This window comes from Cyprinodon tularosa, unplaced genomic scaffold (genome assembly GCF_016077235.1).
Source record: "Cyprinodon tularosa strain WSP-4 unplaced genomic scaffold, ASM1607723v1 ctg346, whole genome shotgun sequence".
NCBI lineage: Eukaryota > Metazoa > Chordata > Actinopteri > Cyprinodontiformes > Cyprinodontidae > Cyprinodon > Cyprinodon tularosa.
The window spans coordinates 1768908-1785521 of NW_024039059.1; the positions used below are offsets into that span (position 1 = coordinate 1768908).

At 40.8% G+C, this 16614-nt stretch overlaps 1 protein-coding gene across 15 annotated transcripts in view; it reads left to right on the forward strand.

The window, feature by feature from the left end:
- plekha7a (pleckstrin homology domain containing, family A member 7a) overlaps positions 1–16614 on the forward strand; it is a 198178-nt gene that overhangs the window by 145405 nt on the left and 36159 nt on the right. For 8 of the 15 annotated variants that reach the window (XM_038294821.1, XM_038294835.1, XM_038294824.1 and 5 more), the window contains 5 exons: positions 6895–7073; positions 13771–14295; positions 14388–14943; positions 15529–15612; positions 16011–16256. In XM_038294821.1, the coding sequence (XP_038150749.1) occupies positions 6895–7073; positions 13771–14295; positions 14388–14943; positions 15529–15612; positions 16011–16256 (1590 nt within the window). The remainder of the gene's footprint in view (positions 1–6894; positions 7074–13770; positions 14296–14387; positions 14944–15528; positions 15613–16010; positions 16257–16614) is intronic. The other 7 variants (XM_038294826.1, XM_038294829.1, XM_038294830.1 and 4 more) reach the window with 5 other exon arrangements.

Below are 16614 nucleotides of genomic sequence, written 5' to 3' on the forward strand. Positions count from 1 at the left end.
GAGCTGATGAAGGCCAGTCTTTGACGTTATTTCTATCCAACCTAATCTATCCCCGGACTAGGAAATAAAAGGCTGCTCTTGATTTATAATGTTGTATAATACAGGCTGCATCCTGATGAGCCTTTTCCAAAATCTGTTTCAATCCACTAATCTAAAAAGTTCCGAACACTAAAGAGCTTTTTGGGAAGAAAAGGTGTCTGTAATAACAAGAAAACACTTCCTGAAATAACCCCAGAGTAGCTGGTAAACATTGTTGTAGACACATAATGAGAGGCTGATCAATAAAAAATAAGACATTCAAATATAAACAGAGTGCCTCAGAGTGCCTTTGATTTGAAACAATGATGTTGTGAAAGCATTTACACCAAGCAGTAATGTGTGATTATCAAAAGCTATTTTATTTGATATTCTGGCTCATGTAGGAAACTTTGGTGAAATACTGCACCTTAGCATCTTATCAGAAAGTTAAGTGGAAGGACAATGTGTGCAAAAAGGGACAGAAATAACAGATTTTAGCGGCACTCGACTTTAGCGCCAAACAAGAATCCTCAAAGACTGGAGAAGGATCGGAAAGTGACAGAATCCAAGTGGTCTAAGGTCCCTTGTGGTCACTTATGGAGCCGTTCCATCTGCCGCTGTTGGTCAACATTCTTTTATCAAGTTTAAAATCTGGATGACTGTTTGACCAAGAGATTTTAGAGCACATGTGCCTTGCTCTGCTACCACTTGTAACTTTATTTCTCCAGCAGAACTTGGTACCAGCCCACATGGTCAAAGGCACCAATACCTGCTTCTACCTGCTAAGTCCAGTTGGCTTAGCATTTGGTCTGTTTTGTGTTTGTTTTAGTGACTGATTTTTCTCGCCCCATAGAAAATCTGTTTAAAATCAGATGAGAGACATAAATGTAACAAATAGGCGAGCTGAAGGCCACTATTCAATCAACCTGAGTTCCTCAACACTTCAAGAGTCCTGGAATTCATGCAAAAATATCTCTGATATCTCTCAGCACATCCTTTTTAGTCTGTTTAAAGCTAAACAATCTAACAGACTAACTTTTCGGCTATGGCTGTATGATGATCAAAACATAACAAACTGTAAAATAAATGACTTCACGTGTAGTAATTCTCTATAAAACACCAATTTTACTTTTTAAATCTGTTAACTAAAATAAAAATAACCTAAAATGCCTAAAAAGGCCTAAATCAAATCAGCTGCTGTTCTTTAAGCCTTGGCAGGGTCCAGCCTGTCATATAAAGCAGTTGTAATAGTGGACAGTAGCTTTAGTTTGGTGGGATGAAGCTGCAGATTTGGTACAACATACGTACCGTTGAGGTGACGCGGCATTTAACAGGTTAACTGAGTTACTGCAACAAATACGTTTGTTTTCTTTTTGTTAATATTCTAATTTGATGATCCATCGCTGTATATATTAGAAATTGTGTTAAAAACAATAAGCCTCAGAGTGAAGGAATATTCCAGGAGGAGCTTTCGTTTTCTTCCCAGTGCATGATGGATGTAGTTTGTTCCACTGATGATTATTTCCAGATAATTAAACGTAGATATTTTATCACCAAGCACTGTGCAACAATTCCTCCTCATGCTAGCAACCATTCTGTTGACTGATATATAGAAACGTTAACTCTAAACTTTTTTAATTTTTAATTTTATTCAATTGATTAATCAATAAATCTTAAAAAGAGATAATTATAATAAAAATGACAAACAGCTTATATGAAGAAATAATAAACAGATTATTTTAGAGCAAACAGTTTTAAGTCCAAAAATATATATTATTATAAATATTTGATGTCCCAAGCACCATGGATACATATATTTTTAGTAAAGTATTTTAAAGCAAATCATCGTCCAGTATGTTCGAAATGAAACAAAAAATAAAACCTAGTATCAGGCCTGCAGTGTCACCAGCAGAGTGGAATGAATAGAGACAAAAAAAGTCCCGAAGCATTAAATCCAGCCTTTGCACCATCTGAATTTTGTCAGCTCACTCATGCGAAGCCGACCTGACCACCCTGTAAAAGAGCAGGCATGCTTGTCAGGTTATTGAGTCCTGGTTGAGTCAAGCTTACAGTGCAATCAGCTCCAAATATCAAGTCAGGGTCAAGCACATGTTCCTCCATGCTGAGGCAGAGAGCTGTATTTCAAGACATTTGTGTTTTAATCAGGGCTAAGTTGGAGCTCCTGGAACCAGCCTGTGTGAACACCAGCAGCTCTTTCAGAAGCAGACAGGTTGTTTGCTCCTTTGACAGGGTTTATTTAGAGTTTATAGTATCACCGTGAGAACAGCAGGGGTCACAGTCTGGTTTATTAATGAATGTGGGTTTTATGTACGTTCCATTGGGGGCATAATGTGCAGTATTTTACAGACAACACAAGAAAGGAAAGCTGCCGAAACACATTCAGGTCTTCACTGAAACCAAGCAAACAGAGAAAAAATAGTATCAGCTGCAGCTATAGTGGATCCCAGTGAAATCATATATCCTGCAATCCTTTATACAGAGGAAGGATCAGAGTATGGGAGATTTATTGTTTCATTACTTTTCATTAAATGCATCTGCTCTCAAGCGAAGACCACACTTTTGTCTGCTGGCAATGGAGCGAGGAACGATAGAAAGATAAAGTGTTCCAAAAGCTCTGATCTCAGATCAACTTGTAAGTTGATCTAATAACTGTACTCTATAAATTAACAGAGACTCCCTAAAGATTTCAAATAAAAGGCATAAATTGCACATGCAATTTTCTTTTGTGGTACATCCAGTAAATAGGTGTGTTGCGGGGGATTTACAAAGACGGGTGCTCAAATATCAAGACAGGAAAACCGATTTAGTTCCTGCCATTAAAATGAACAGATTGGGCGTTCCACTGGCAGTTTGAGTGTGGCTGTAAAAGAAAGATGAGATTCTAATACATGGAGAAAATAATAACTACCGTATTTTCACGACTATAAGGCGCACTTAAACGTCTTTTTTTCCCCTCAAAATGTGCGGTGCGCCCTTTGGTGCGGTGCGCCTTATGTGTGTTGTAACTGCGACTTTTGAGACCACCTCATTGAGGAGATGATGAAAGAGTGGCTGAATGTAAGGAGACCAGGTGTTTTTTTTCCACTCATCACCATCGCTGTTAATATGTAACTCCATGCGTGCCCATCTCACAGCTGATGTGAAAAACATTGGGAAACAAATTAACGCTGTGCTCGCCGTTCAACCGCTGGACAACGGTGTGCACCGGACCCAGCAGGTGCAGCAGAAGAAGCGAGTTTACATGCGAAGTCAATGGTTGACGCGCGTATAGACGCAGCAAAAGGTCCCGCAGCGCGTTTTGAGCAGCAGGTGCAGCGCGTCGGGAGCGCGCCGCCAACGCGCTACTGCTGCTCGAGATGGAAAAATTGAAGTTTTGCTGCTGGACGCGCCGCATCAACCAATCAGAGAAGCTGATCTGGGAGCTGACAGCGAGACAGACACAGCGCTCTGATGACATAATTATATTAACACAAATGATAAAGGCTGGATGGATGAGGAGATGATGAAAGCGTGGCTGAGGCAGGTGTATGTGAGGAGACCAGGTGGTTTTTTCCACGCATCACCATCGCTGCGTGCCCATCTCACAGCCGATGTGAAAAAAAAGGTGAATCAAATGAACGCTGTGCTCGCCGTTATCCTGGGGGTCTGACAAAGGAACCCTCACCGCTCGACATCGGTGTGAAGCGGCCGTTCAAAGTAAGGCTGCGAGCGGCGTGGGAGCGATGGATGACAGACGGAGACCACAGTTTCAGGATAAGTGGAACGCAGCGCCGGGCAAGGTACCCCACCGTTTGCGGATGGATTGTAGATGCTTGGACTAACGTGTCTGCTGGCTCTGTTGTTCAAGCTTTCGCAAAAGCCGGCATTATTTCTGAGGAGCCGCCCGGCACGGAAAGTGACTCTGACAACGAAGAAGGGGAAATTGGCTTGTCTGATTTAGTGCAGCTGTTTAATTCAGAAACAGAGGATGATGACTTTGATGGGTTTGATTAATACTTTGTAATAAATACATGAATAAAGCACATTCATACTCAGTTTTGCTCCCGCTCTATTTTTCTACCTGAAAACTTAATTCAACAGCAGCCTCTGGGCGGGTCTCCTCCTCTTCACCGCGGTGGCTGGCAGGTGTTTTTTCATCTAAATAATCTAAATCTTGCAGCTATATTTGCTGTGATCAGTGGGAATAAAGTAGTTTTAATATGTTTTAAGTGAGAAAGTCCACCTGAAAACTTAATAATTGCAGTCAGTTCATCCAGATTATTATCCTGCCTATACTATTTCTGTCAGAGGCGCTCAGACCCCCACATACCAGCGGTGCGCCGACAGTAGAAATCCCTTCAACAGCAGCCTCACCGCGGCAGCTGGCAGGTGTTTTTCATCTAAATAATTTAAACTGCAGGCACCAGGATACCGGTAATAAAAGCGAACATATTCCGTCGGCAGATTTCAGGATTTTAAGTTAATTTAGGAGTGATCACAGTGCTCTGTCATCTGCGATGTGTCTGTCTCACGGCCAGCTCCCAGGTTTGATTAATACTTTGTAATAAATACATGAATAAAGCACAGTCATACTCAGTTTTCCCCCCGCTGTATTTTTAAATACGCAGTAGAGGTATTTAAAGGTAGTAGAGGACATGCACCTGTATATAAAAAACGCGCCCTATAGTCCGGTGCGCCTTATGTGTGTGTTAAATACAGAAATGGGACACATAACTGAGACTGCGCCTTTTAGTACGGTGCGCCTTATGGTCGTGAAAATACGGTATCTAAAAAAAAAAATGTTACCAAATAATATTCATGGTACACCTCATAGACTGTCTCACAGTGCTACGAACAAAGGAGAAAAAAAAGTTTATCTTTGTTGTGCAGAGAATTCCCCCCCCCCCCACAATATTTTTCAGCATTTTTTTTCTCTATTTGGTTTAATTGCATAAAGATGCCGTGCTGCCCTGCTGCATTACTTTACCAGGGAGTCTGCCTTTTATATCAATATCAGTCAACTTTATTTCAGACGGTCCAACTATGTTTACACGACCAAAGATTACATCCTTTGGTATCATACCATTACCTTCTCTGTGGAATCAATGATCACAGATATTTTTGATTATCCATTTGCACCTGACTTTCAGAGAAACAGAAAAAAAGCAAAAACTACAGCCGTAGTTGAATTTCCAATTGCAAAATGTCTTTGCATGTGGTAAATATTCTCATTTACGTATCTTCCATCGGTAAACTGTGTTCAGCATACTGATGAAGGCACACTCGCAAAGAAACTGGTTTGCATTAGCTATACGCTGATTTGATAACCCAAAAAATCACTTCTTTGCTTGTCTAAACAGGTTTGCACCTGTTTTAAGACAAAGAAATCCTCTGAAAATCCGACCCTTAAAGCCTAATAATTATTTTAGCAGTTGTTCCAGATAAATTCCTCCTATTTTTCTCTCATTTGATTTTGTGTTTCTTCGGTTTCAGAGGTTGAGCGGTGAAGCTGGAATATTCTCAGCCTGTAATCAATTCTTAATGGATTTTTAATCAGAAAGCTTCTTGGTATCTACCTTCTGAAGCTGTTCTCAGGACTTGGTACAGTAACCTATGAGGGAGACCGCTGATATCTTTTAAAGGTCTACTTGCCACAGCAGTCGCAAACAATCTGATTTTTAAAGAAGGAAACACTCTGATTCAAACGCCTCCCTGATTTCCATCTCTGGCTGCTGCTGTCTGGTTTCTCTGCTGTTTCCACCCACTCAACCAAAGTAGCCATGCAACCTTGTGGGTCTCTCTGTTGTGCATCAGCCTGGGAAATAAAAGGGATGGTTGTGAACCTTGAGCGGTGATAAAAAGAAATATTTTAGAGCCACTTGAGACAGTGGCAAAAAGATGGAAAAAATACTGTAGAGACTTATTCACAAAATAGGTGCAAATATGAGACAGAACAACAGCATCCATTTACAGATTTAGCACCACGCAGACTATTCATACCACTCGATAATATAAAGAGAAATATAAGGAGAAAATTGGCCTCTTCACAGTTTATGCCCCAAAATCTATTATTTCTAAGATGAATGTGGGTAATTTAATCTCAGTAGCTGTTCCTTGCGGTCCAGGTAAACTAAAACTCCCATCAAAGAGGGCATTTAATCTGAAATGAATCTGGAGGAGCTGCTAATATCTATAGAATATGTGGAGGATTCACTAAGAAGAAGGAAGGAAAGACGTCCTCAGATTAAATAAAAACCTTAATCTTTCACAGCCTCCATACAAAATTTGGAAATACATGCTATGTGGATGTTTTGTTTTTAGTACGGGAGCTGCTACAAGGCTACAAAAGGCCATCTACCAAAGAATAGCAATCAGCCTTAGATCTAAATCATCTATTTAATTTTTTATGAAACATTTTAAAACCTGAAGACTCGTCACTTCAATCACTATAAGCATAAAATGTACAGGAGCCAGTTTGGTGCAATTAAACCTTGAGTACCTCTTAAAAGGACTGTTGTAGTCCATGTCCTTACTTTGTCCATCTCATGGTCCTGTGGTTTGTGTAACACTGTAAAGGATGATTTGCATTTAAACTTATATATTGTTTTTTTTTTCCTTCATCTCAATCTGCCCTTCTTTACACTGGTGAAGGTTGCAGCTGCTGTTGAACCTATATCCCTAATATTTTTGTCTGTGCAGCTGTACTGTGTGACTTCTCTCTCTGCATTGGTCGGTGCTTGTGTTGTCATTGATGTTTTTGTTTTGTTTTTGCCTCATTAGATAGCATGCTGCCCTGTCTATTCGAACCCCGGCGCTGTTCTTCAGATGATGCGGCTCTGTTTACCACCTGACCCAGCCTCTGCTCTTTTCCTTTAGGCTAGCCACACTGGTATGCGCTCATACATTTACAAGCAGAGCTCTGTGATTGGCTCGCAGGCAGAGCACACTGGGATGAGAACGTATTACTTCAGCGCTGACACCCAGGAGGACATGAGTATATGGCTGAAGGCCATGAACCAGGCTGCGCTGATGCAGAACCACCCCGACACACTCAGGTAGGCCTTTGCAACAAATATATTCAAGCAAACATAACTGAAATTATATTACATTCTAGTATCACAGCTGTTAACAATGTAGTAATCAGTCAGTGGGCCTAGATAAAGGGCTAAAGGTAGGCTCTGTGTTGTTTGGTGAGTGGTGTGTACCACACTCAACATGTATCAGAGGAAGCAAAGGAAAGAGTTTTCTCAGGAGAAAATTATGGACAAGCGTGTTAAAGGTAAAGGATATGAGACAATCCCCAAGCTGCTTATGTTGCCTTATTATTCAGAAATATAAAGAGACATTATCTAAGTTTTTACTAAAAATATCCTTAAAAATTGCCTTTTTCTTTGATCTGTCCTTTGATGAGCAGACTGACACCTCAGAAGTTCAGCGCCGATGCAACTATAAGCAACAGATGTGACATGAAGTGCAACCATGTTGAATGGAACCAACCTAGCAACCAATCATAGCGTTATATTATATATATTCACTGTGTATTTTGTGGCTAATCAGAAATGACAGGCATCCAGCCCAACTCAGACACTGATGGCGACTCTATATAAGGTGAAAAAAGGTTTAAAAAATTGTTAAGTATGAGGGCGTGCTATGACAATGAGTAAAAAAAGGGCTGCAGTTCTCTGTTTCGGCCACAGAGGGCAGTATAATTAGAATACTATGCAATGCCTTTTAGATCCATGGATTGTAGCCATCCTTCCTGGAGGTGGCTGTAGGATACAAATTGGTAACAAATTAAAGGGACAGATAATAGAAATTACAACCAAATTGTCCAGAAAAACTTTTAGAGCGATTAACGGTGAACTTCTAGCTCAAGAAATATCAGTCAGATTGCACTATCCGTTTTCGTTTGAGCTAAAGTGGACTTAATGGGAGACCACCAAGTAGAACAAAACTGTGGAAAATGAATAATACAAACGAAAAAAGGGAAATTTATCAAACTAAATGTTGACTAGCCAGAAAGCTTCTAGGTGAATGTCCTATGGCCAAATGAGACAAATGGATTTACTCACAAAGGCTCATCAGCCTTATGTTCACACACAGAAAAATGAAGCATATCAAGAAAACAACCTGTGAAACATGGGGGAGGCTCTGTTATGTTCTGGGACTGCTTTCATCTAGAACAGGGTGTCTGATTCTCTGCAGGGTTCAATGGAATCTCATGAAGGATTCCAGAATTACTAAACACACAGATCCAATAATGGCTAAGAGAAAAACATCAGACTATTCTGAAGAGGCCTTCTATGAATCCTGACCTTAATCATACTGAGCATCATTAAATGGAAAAGGAGCAGAGACATGTCGTCAGGAAAAGGCTCCCTTCAAACCTGATATAACAGGAGCAGCTTCTCATGAGGAGTGGAAACAAAACACCTGCTGAGAGGAGCAGAAGTCTCACTGGGGGTAACAGCAATCGCTTATAGCCGTAATTCCCTCAAAAGGCTGGGCAACAAAATAATAAGTTAAGAGGACCTAAATTTTAGACCTTTTTCATTAGTTTATGTTCTGAAAGCATTCTGTTAAAGGATGTCTGAAAATAAAGTCATTTCTGTGACCATTGTGGGTTTTTATTTCATAAATGAGGGGCACCAACAAATGTTTAGGTATCTACAAAGATAAAATTATTTCAACCTTACATTAAGTGTTCAAAACACACAACAGAAATGTATTATTTATCAAAAAAAGATGAATATTATTTTACTCAAAATTAGGGTTGAGGTTTCAAGAATCTAATTGCTGATATAAGAAAAAGAAACAAAAAAAAAAACACTTTTTTTTTTGCTGCTGTCAGAATTACATGACTGAGTTATATTAACTCTCAGCAGCATAATAATAAAGTAAAATTAGTCAATGACAGCTGTAAGAGGACAGGAATATCCTTTTTATTTTATCAAATTATGGTGATATGAATCCACTTTTAGTATTTAACTAAAAGAGTCAGCTCAGAGTTGGAAAAATAATTTTTTTACACAGCCCAACCCTGAATGATTCAGTAGCTGGAAGGAGCATCTTTGCTGAAAAAGATAGCATAGGTCAATCGATTCTTAAAATTTTCTTTCTAATATTCAAATCAAATTTCTGGAAAAGGTTTAAGGTCCAAAACAAATTACCATGAGGAAATCTTTTGTTTTTCCTGCTTACTGCGCACTGTGCACCGATTGGCTGCAGTAAGGGAGTTAAAATTTCTCAAATGATGAAAAAGCTAGACAGAAAATCTATTATTATCATAATAATGTTACCTTTATTAACTCAGATACTTGGTATGCTTTAAAGAATAAAGTGAAATTCTTTAGTGTGATGGCCAAAGATTAACATAAAAGAAACTAAGGGGAAATTCAGGCATGCACAGAAACTGTTATATAAGCTGCAGGTCTTAACTTAGCCTCAATCTTTCATTTTAATATAATTTAAAATTGTTTGAAAAAATCAACCCAGATAGTTCACAATGTTCAGGAAGGTTTAAAAAGATAGTTTATTCATATTAATTTCCTCCTTGCATTCTTGTGCTTTTACTTCTGACGTGGCAGCAGTTATCTTAACAAAGAACGGTATTTTTTATTAGACTGTTTTATGTCCTGGCTATGAAAGTCCAATAAAAAAGTCATTTATCTTAATGACAGTAGATCTCTAAAAATCATAGGCACACCGGTTCCATTTATTAGCTTAGTTAATCTGCTAAACAGCATACAAACCGTCAATCATATTTTCTAAGATTAAAATGCAACAGGGTAAAAATAGTTGAAGTATTAGAAATCTTAATAATAATAATTTAGCTTTCCTTGTAATCTTTTCCACGGCTGCCTGATGCAACCGAATTGACCTAATCATGAACCATACATACCTTTAATTACTTATTTTGTAGTGTGCAATGTTAACAAAGGCTCGATCAAGTGATATTGCTCAAACAGAGACCAGTAGACTATAGAAACCTTTTTTGCTGAATGACTGAGAAAATCCTTGTCGGGCGCTCAGAGTTGTTCAGCGGTTAGCGAGTTTCACCATCTGCCCTAGAAACTGTGTGCAGGTGAGCGTTGCTTTCCATCACTGCGCCATAAGGCTGAGCTTTTCTGGTTGGTTGATGTGGCATGCCTTCAATAGCTCAGATATCCCAACTCCTGCTGCTTTGAACGTTGGAAATGGCAACACTCGCTGCATTAGATACTGTAACACACCACAGGATATCTCAGCTTCCCAAGAAACACGTACACTATGCACACTTTACATGAAAACCAAACGCAGCTGACATTTTAATCGTATTTTGGGCTGAACATACCATTACTTTTGGTTTCTTTGCAGCCGTTGGACAAACACTCCCCTTCAGTCTCTTTAAGTGTTCAAACTCTCATAGAAGTCAATATTAAACAGCCTTAGTTAACATGCATGACTTCTTTATTTTCCACTCTGTCTGACTTTGCTCTCTGCTTGTTTTGTACTTGGCTGGTTTGGGAAGTTGCCTTCAGATGATGGTGTTTTTGAAGCAAAAAGCGTCTCTCTCCATGTAATATTAATGCGTCAGCAATGGGAGGTAGCGCAGATCAAATACGTGCAGTCTCTCACTGGCAGGCTCAGCTCTCACTGCCCCCTCGCTTACCCCTATCCTTTCTCATTAAACTGTTCTTACAAGAGGGAATCCCACAACGCTTCTTTGCCTGGTTCTGAATGACAGAAAGAAAAGCGAGCTCCAGACAGCTTCCAGCTGGGAATTCTTTTAAAGCTCCCTCACTTGCTTTGTGTTTTTCATCGCAGAGGCTAGGACAGGAGCATGCATGCTGTCTGGCATTTTGTTTCTGTTTTTAAATGAAGTTTATTATGTAAAATGAATATTGACAGAATGCGAAAGCAGTAGCAAAATACTTTGAAGCTAATATCAAATGGGGTTAAGTCATTCAGCAGTTTGCTGGTTTCCCTGATCTACTTTTAGATATTAGCTGCAGGGAATGAGAATCTTAGCACCTCAGGCTTCTTATTGTTATGCAAGGTTGCTTTCATGACAGAAACCTAAATAGTTCTCAAGGCTCTTCTACGTTGGGTTTTATTAATCAGTTTATCTCAGCTTGTGTCTTCAAGGCTGTGCTTGTCACTGGTGCTTTAAAAAACCCCAGATGTGCACAGTGCATTTAGTCCTGTTTAAAGTCTGTTCAGGACAACAGAACGAAGACCCAAACGTGCTGATTATTGGAACATGATGTTCTGTTTGGTAAAATTATGATAATTGAGAAGCTTTTAGGAATAAATAATTTTTGGAGCAGAGATGCTGGGGAACAAACGTAGCTTTTTTTAAATAAATTATGGTATGTAGGTAATTGTGGATCATAAGTATTTGTACAATACAACTGTATATTTAAAGTTGCAGAGAGAAATAAAATAGGAATTTTGTAAATTTAAACCTTTTTCTCAACAGATTTACATTTACAAAAAAGAGCAACACCTCTTTGAAATTGCTTATAAAGGAGGTTTGCTTCCTTCCAAACTGTCAAAACAAATTGTCCTTCACGCAAGAAGAAAATCAGTCCGAGGGCAGAGACGCTTCTATAATAATAATTGAACTTTATTGATCTCACATTGGAGAAATTTAACTATGCCTTTAACACATCCTTTTGAGGATCAGTGGGCTGCCATCGTGTGCAATCAGGGTTTTTAAGGGTGTTGTTTAGAGATCCAGAGTACAATCTGTGGGAGTGGGTTTCGAACTCACAACCTTAGGATTCCAAATTCTATGCCCTAACCACTAGGCTGCCACTTTTGAGAACATGCAGTGCATCGTGCACTTAGTAAGATCCCGAAGCACAATCCCAAGCCCGCGTCAGAGGAGCTGCCGCATGCGAAGACCAATTTTCTTCTCTCAAACCGACAGTTTCTCGTGTTTGTGTGATTTTGTTGTGTGGTGGTAGATAAACCATGTGCATAAGTAATTTAACATACATGTAAGTATGTTAATTTTGCTCGCGGATGCTTTGAAATAGATGTGACACCATAGACTTGGAGGAAACGAGAATATAAGTTCTTCTGGTTTGCTGCATTTTTATCACACTGACTGAAAACCACAAACCAGGTATAAGAAAAAAAGATCATTTATTCCAAAAGGGAAGGTTCTCTTTGAAATAGTTTTATTTTGTTTTCATTTGTTTTTAGAAAGAGGCAAATGTTTAATTTTATGTCACGCTGCGCCACAGAGATACAGCCATGCATTTGGGGCGTAACTGTGTTGCCTTAGCAAAGGCTGCCTTCTTTTTCTGTTGGAGGGATTCCCATTCTTTTCTCGCCTTCCTCAGCTGAGTTACACTTGATAGTTAAGTGTTAATGTTTAGGGAGTGGTTTGTGATTCGACCGTAGCCTTCCATCTAATACTTCTGGATTTTTTTTTGAGTCTGACGCTGAAGCTGTCAATACTCACTGCTGCCACCTTCTGGTTTAGGGGTTAACTGCATGTTCCGATTAAAAATGTAAAAAAAATAATAACTTTTGCGAGATTCAAGTTATATCTGACCATTGTGGGTTTTTTTTTCATTAAAAGAGGTGTATTAACAACTTTTTTCATAATGTGTGCATTTCATTTGTGGCTTAAGGTTACAATTGTTTGGCTTCCTCATTTATGTACAAAAATGAACATTTGACCGAAGCTAACTGTTATTTGAATTGTCTCCAGCTGTAACTCTGTGTCTCAGCACTGATATGACAGTCAGGGGACAACCAAATGGGGAATGTAGAGGGTTACACAGACAGTTGGTAAAAATATTTAACTAAGAAAAAGGGACTTTTTTTTTTCCAATCAAAAATCTGAAAAGCGTGGTAAGCTTTTGTCTTTAGATTTATTCCATCATTAAATCCAGTGACTGCCTTTATAGTAACCTAACTCTTAATGGAGATCCACTCTGTGCATAAATCTAGATGTTCTGTGATTGCTTTAGAGGGACAAAGTTTCTATGGTAAATGCGCCGTAAAATGACGAAACAAGCTGCAAAAACATGCATGATGCAATCTCCAAAACAAACAAGCACAAAAGGCAAATCTAAAAGAAATACACTGCAAACAGAAAGTGCTGAAATCATTAAAATAGAAGCTAAACAATGCAATGAACAAAACAAATCCAAACAAAAAAATTCTGCAATCACAGAGAAAACATGGTATAAATGGTAAAAACTGCTGCAAACTCACTCTAAAAAACGGAAGTGCTCCAAACCACTCGAGGGAGTTGAACAAACCCTATCTGAAGAGTGTTATATCACTAAACATGGCTATGTGTTTTACAATGAAATGAAATATAGCAACCCTCTCCTTTCTTCTTCCAACTTTTGTTTTTTTTCCAAGTCCTGTGTTAAAGCTGAACTTCCTGGTTATAGTCAGGGTTTGTTTCAATATGGAATGTTTGTTTTTCTGACGACCCCCTAGTGGTCTGGAGCATTTCCTTTTTTTAGAGCAAGTTTGCTGCTGTCCTTACCGTTTGATTAATTTTCTTTCTGTGGTACAGCATTTAGTTTTTTCTTGCAGCATGTTATTTGCAGTTGCTGTTTGTTTAATGTAGTTTTTGATTGCAGTATTCTTTTATTTTCAGTGTTTTTCTGTTGCATTAGTTTTTTTGTAGTTGCATGTGTTGGAATTTGCATCACAAATGTTTTTGGAGCTCATTTTGTTGTCTGTAAGAGTTTCAAAGCAGTAAAAGTTTTTTTTTTCCTGTTGTGTCTTTATTTACAGACCTACTGAGAACAACAGGTTGTTGCAACAGGCTGTTCCACAGACGAACAACGTGAACCACAAGAAGACCAAGAATTTAGACTCTGAGAACACAAACACAATAGTCCACGAAGTTCTGCTGGACCCCATGCATCACAACACGGATGAGCTTTGCAGCTTTCACAAAGACACAGGTGTTATTACGCTGGAGCGTCCCGTAGGAAGCTCTGCTCTGGAAATGGACACACAGAGCTCCCTCCCATCCAGCCTGCCGCCAATGTCGGACCACATGTCCACCTCTGCGCCCGTGTCCAGGGTGCCATCCCATGCTCCGTCGCGAGCCACATCCACGCTGCCATCCAGCCTTACGAGGAACGGGCTGGTCTCCACTCCCAGCCCCATATTGGAGCCCAACGGCATCGCGGCGGGGACGTACCAGAGGGTGCCGGAGCCAGCGGCGTCTGACGCCTTCGTTCATGTGAAGAGGAGAAACACCCTGGAGCAGGTGGAGCAGTGGGTTAAAGTCCAGAAGGCTGAGCAGAGGGGGTAGGTCACTGTAGCAACAGCTTCTGCATACAACGACTCACAATGATTACTGTTTCCAGGAGAAATCTTATCTGTCTCTTTCTTATTAACAGCCCCCCCTCCAGAGAGAACACCCTCCCCCGTCGAACGCCACCAACCCAGCACAAGTACACATCAATGGATGCCTATCAGACATTGCCAAAAGCTCCACGCCATAGCCCCCAGCCCGGCCGACTCAGTGAGTACAAGTACGCCCACGACCGCCTGAACCACTTCCGCCTCACCCCAGACCGGGGGGCCCAGGGGTCCAACACTGTGCTGCAGCTGTATGAATGGCAGCAGCGCCAGCAGTTTCGCCACGGGAGCCCCACCGCGCCGATCTATACCCCCGCTCCGGACTACCCCTTTGGCCCCCGCCCTTCTTCCACTGTCCCCCTCTCCTCCTCGTTACGCAGGCCAGAGGGGGCTCCCCGCTGCGTGTCGGTGCCGCCTTCAGCCGCAGACATCCCTCCACCAGGGCCTCCTCCTGGAACCAGCAGAACACTGTCGCCCAATCGAAGGCCTCATACTCCTGCCGGACGTGTGACGGTGAGGCCCGCGGGAGAAATGCCGGCTCTGAACATCCCCTTCAACGTGTCCCCCCGCAGAAGCAAATCTCAGATGCTGAAGGTAAAATGAGACCAAACACAATCAGAAGCACATTCACGCACCTGCTGTAGATGGTAGAAGATGCTTCTATATTTGGTTGTCATACATTGAAGAACAAAGCATAGATCCAAAGTATTCATACCCCTGAAACTGTTTGATATTTTGTTACTGTACAAAACAAACTCTTATTTGGGATTTTATGCCAGCATGAGACAAAAATATATATATATATTTTTTACTACTGCATTCATCTACTGCATTGTAGAACCACTTTTCTTTGTTGTTCGACCTTCCAGTCATTTTAGTCCCTTTTTCTTTTTGGAAAAACAGATAAAACTTGTTCAGATTTATTGGGAACCTTCATTCTCTACTCAAGTCCTTAGGCTTGTTGACCAACAAATGTACCTGTCATCATTATTACATTAAAATAATATCAATATATTCCCATTCTGCCATTCATACAGTCCATTTTCTAAAGCAACGTTTGTTCACTTAGACTTTATCATTTTTCCTGTTTTATTCACATATTTAACTTGTGCTGACAGTAAATCGGTCTCTGACTCTGTAGCTCTAATTCTACCTAACATGCATGTTTTTGTGTTGCAGGCTGCTACTAATGAGAGACGCTCAATGCCTCCAACTGGCTACATCACTCACACAGTCAGTGCACCCAGCCTTCATGGGAAGACGGTACATTTATCATTACATACCCTCTTTATACATGCGTGATGTTATAGGCCGGGTGGTGGAGGTTCTCGTTACTGTCAGCTGAGGAGCTTAATGATCAAATAGGGATTCATTTCCACATAACACTGATCAGTTGGTTCAGTTTCCCCAGGATATCTTTTAGGGAGTAAAAAGCTCCCTGCTCGCCTGTCGAGTCAACTTTGTGTGTGTTAGCTGTTTGGTTTCAGCCTCATTAATCTTTAATTAAGCCACAGTTTGGCTCGTTGTGATCAGCTAAAGTCAGAAAACATATTAGCTCCAGGGCTCTGGAATCAAAGTAACTTGTTTAAGGGTGTGGGTCAGTGTTAAAACCTGCTGGACTGAGTTCTCCTGTTCCCCTAACTCCCCTCCCCCCCTGATAGCCAGAGGAGCTTACCCTGCTCCTCATTCAGCTGCGCCGCCATCAGGCCAAGATGGCCTCCGTACGCCAGCAGACCCTAGCTCAGCTCGAGAGGCTGCGCGCTCCCAGAGAGTCCTACCATCAAAACCAGCTCCTCTCTACAGCTCCTACTGGGGACAGCCCCCTGCTCCTCAGCGCCACCCCGTCTCCTGAGTCACACCTCGGAGACGTTGGCCTTTTAGCTCCGCTGGGCCCTTGCAGCACCCAGGTGGGGCCCCGAGAGGCATGGCTACCCCGGTATTGTCGACTGGTAGAGGCTGCCACTAAATGTTCGTTCAGAAGCTGTAAAAGGCATTGTGTGGTAGACAGGCAACACACACACCTGAATATGGTAGGAATAAACATGGTGGTGGCACCATCATGGGTGGGAAGTCGGAAAATGATTATTAGAGCTGCAAAACACTTCAGACTGGTCCAAAGGTTTATGTTTCAACTCGGACACGACCTTAAACATATTCTCAAAGTGTATTTATGTAAAATTAATGTCCACAGAGTCTCCATCCAATCAGAGCTCAGGCTTTATGGTAAATAATTAGTTCCACCCTATAGATAGCAAAGCTGCTAGA